The sequence below is a fragment of the Phoenix dactylifera genome, chromosome 5 (genome assembly GCF_009389715.1).
Source record: "Phoenix dactylifera cultivar Barhee BC4 chromosome 5, palm_55x_up_171113_PBpolish2nd_filt_p, whole genome shotgun sequence".
In the NCBI taxonomy this organism is placed as follows: domain Eukaryota; kingdom Viridiplantae; phylum Streptophyta; class Magnoliopsida; order Arecales; family Arecaceae; genus Phoenix; species Phoenix dactylifera.
In genome coordinates this window covers 1,735,971-1,737,946 of record NC_052396.1, presented here as the reverse complement: position 1 = coordinate 1,737,946, position 1,976 = coordinate 1,735,971, and the positions used below count along the sequence as shown (strand labels likewise).

The window sequence follows — 1,976 nt, the reverse complement described above, 5'->3', positions numbered from 1 at the left end:
GTACACACTCTTAGAAATGAACTCCCAGTTCGACGTACAGTACCCACATTCTTCCCTTCACAACCTTGCTAATATTAGTAACACTCCAATTGCTCATACTGCCTACCAACTCCCAGTTGCTGTCACCAGAGTATAAAGCCACAGCAACATCCGGTAGTAATAATAATAGTACTATATATAGATAGATATATATAGAGAGAGAGAGGGAGAGAGAGAGAAAGAGAGAGAGAGAGGCAAGCAAAGGGAAGTTGCTTAGAGAGGTTCAATCAGCACACAGGAAAAGAGCAACATAAACTAATAGCAACCTGAAAGAGAAGCTCACACCATATAAATTATATATGCTTTCGTCTCACCTACCAAAGCAAGGAGAGAAGGATCTAATGCATGCATAGCTGAGAGAGAGTTCGGTGGTCCTTGGAAGGTTCAGGATCATCCGCTGATAATAGATGATATATTTAGGGAGCGGCCGGAGGTGGCTGCTTCTGCTGCTGCTGCTCCTGGGGGGGCTTCTTGCGCTTCTTCTTCTCGTAGCTGATGCCGCGGGCCTTGGCCTGGAGCTCGCGGACTTCGCGGAGGTAGAGGCGGACGGCGCGGGCGCCGAAGGGGTTGGACTCGGGCCGGCCGCCGTTCTCCTCGTAGGCGGCGCGGAGGCGGCCGATGAGGGCGTCGAGGCTGCCCCAGGCCTGGCGGAGGGGGCAAGGGCACGGCGCCGGCGGGTTGGGGTGGCCGAAGAAGGGGCACATCTGAGTGTGAATTTTGGTCTTGCCGAACTGGTCAAGATAGCGGAGGAACTCGAGGACGTGGGCGCCGCTGCACCGCGAGAGGCTCAGCGGCGGGCGGTGGTTCTTGAGGTACTGGCCGAAGGTGTTCCAGTCTCGCCGCTTCTGAGACTCGTAGCGGCTCGGCGATGGCGACGAGGAGGAGGAGGAGGAGGCGTGGGGGCTTGCGTTGGTGCCGCCACTGTGGTCGGAGTGGGGGCTCTCCGGGGTAGGTACCAAGTCCATGCTGGAGACACCAACAACTGTCTCCTCCTATTCCTCCTCCTTATGGTCGTCTCCTTGCTCTTGCTAGCTCTACTATTTCGGGCTACATGAAGCAGTCAAGGAACAATAATTTTAGTTACATGTGGTGATTGGGGAAATGATGACGATCACGATCTATTTGGGATTTGGTGCTTATCTATAGTTATTTCTTGGGCTTTTTTTGAGTGTTCTTGCATCCTCCTTGAATCCTTTCTACAAGGCTAGCGATAGAGAGAGGAAGACCATTATAGATTGAATTCTTTGGATAGTAGTATTACCTTTCCACTGCTGCCCCGCCTCTGATGATGATCTTTTGTCGGATGAGGAAGCTGAGGAAGATTAGGGTTCTTGAGAAGCTGCGACCGCAAGAAATTTTTCAGAGAGAGAGAGAGAGAGAGGGGAAAAGGCATGAGTGATGGGAATTAGATGAGGAGAACGCTGGAGCTTACTGTGTTGCTTTCTTTAGGAGAAGTGCTTCCGGTGGTAGATGACTACTGCCGGGATGTGTGAGGTTTACCGGGACTGGAGGATTACATACTTCTGTTTTCAGAGGAGGTGCAGGTGGATATATTTCTTGGCCTAGAAGGGGAGGATGATACGGGATCTTCAGGATGGGGTGGGTTATAACATGAGAGAAAGAGGGAGAGAGAGCAAGGAGCACAGTTAGGGCTATTGTGTAAATGCTGATAAGCCCAGTGGAGCGTGAAAGATGATGTGACAGGAGAAAAGTTACTTGGATGGGAGCGGTGAAGTATCGGTAGAATTAAATAACCATTGGATACCACATCTGCAGCAGCCTGTATAAAATGACAATAATTCTGCCAGCCGATTTCGCAGTAACAAAACTATATTATAGTCTATATTTAATCTTTTGTTATTTATGTGATTTTATTAATTAGTTTTAAACTTCTTCTATGAACTTAAGATTCTATATTTCTTGCATCGTTGTCTACA

At 49.2% G+C, this 1,976-nt stretch overlaps 1 protein-coding gene across 1 annotated transcript; it reads right to left on the bottom strand.

The window, feature by feature from the left end:
• Positions 1-233: 233 nt before the first annotated feature.
• On the bottom strand, positions 234-1,735 carry LOC103703940 (protein G1-like4). Its single transcript, XM_008787018.3, has 3 exons — positions 1,472-1,735; positions 1,301-1,378; positions 234-1,086 (listed from the first exon to the last, which is right to left on the bottom strand). Exon 3 carries the CDS (start codon positions 1,002-1,004, stop codon positions 456-458), a length of 549 nt encoding a protein of 182 aa, XP_008785240.2. The 5' UTR covers positions 1,005-1,086; positions 1,301-1,378; positions 1,472-1,735; the 3' UTR covers positions 234-455.
• Between the last annotated feature and the right edge of the window lie 241 nt (positions 1,736-1,976).

Excerpts from the sequence above, each read along its gene's own strand:
- LOC103703940 (XM_008787018.3), bottom strand. The coding sequence starts at position 1,004 with ATGGACTTGGTACCTACCCCGGAGAGCCCCCACTCCGACCACAGTGGC.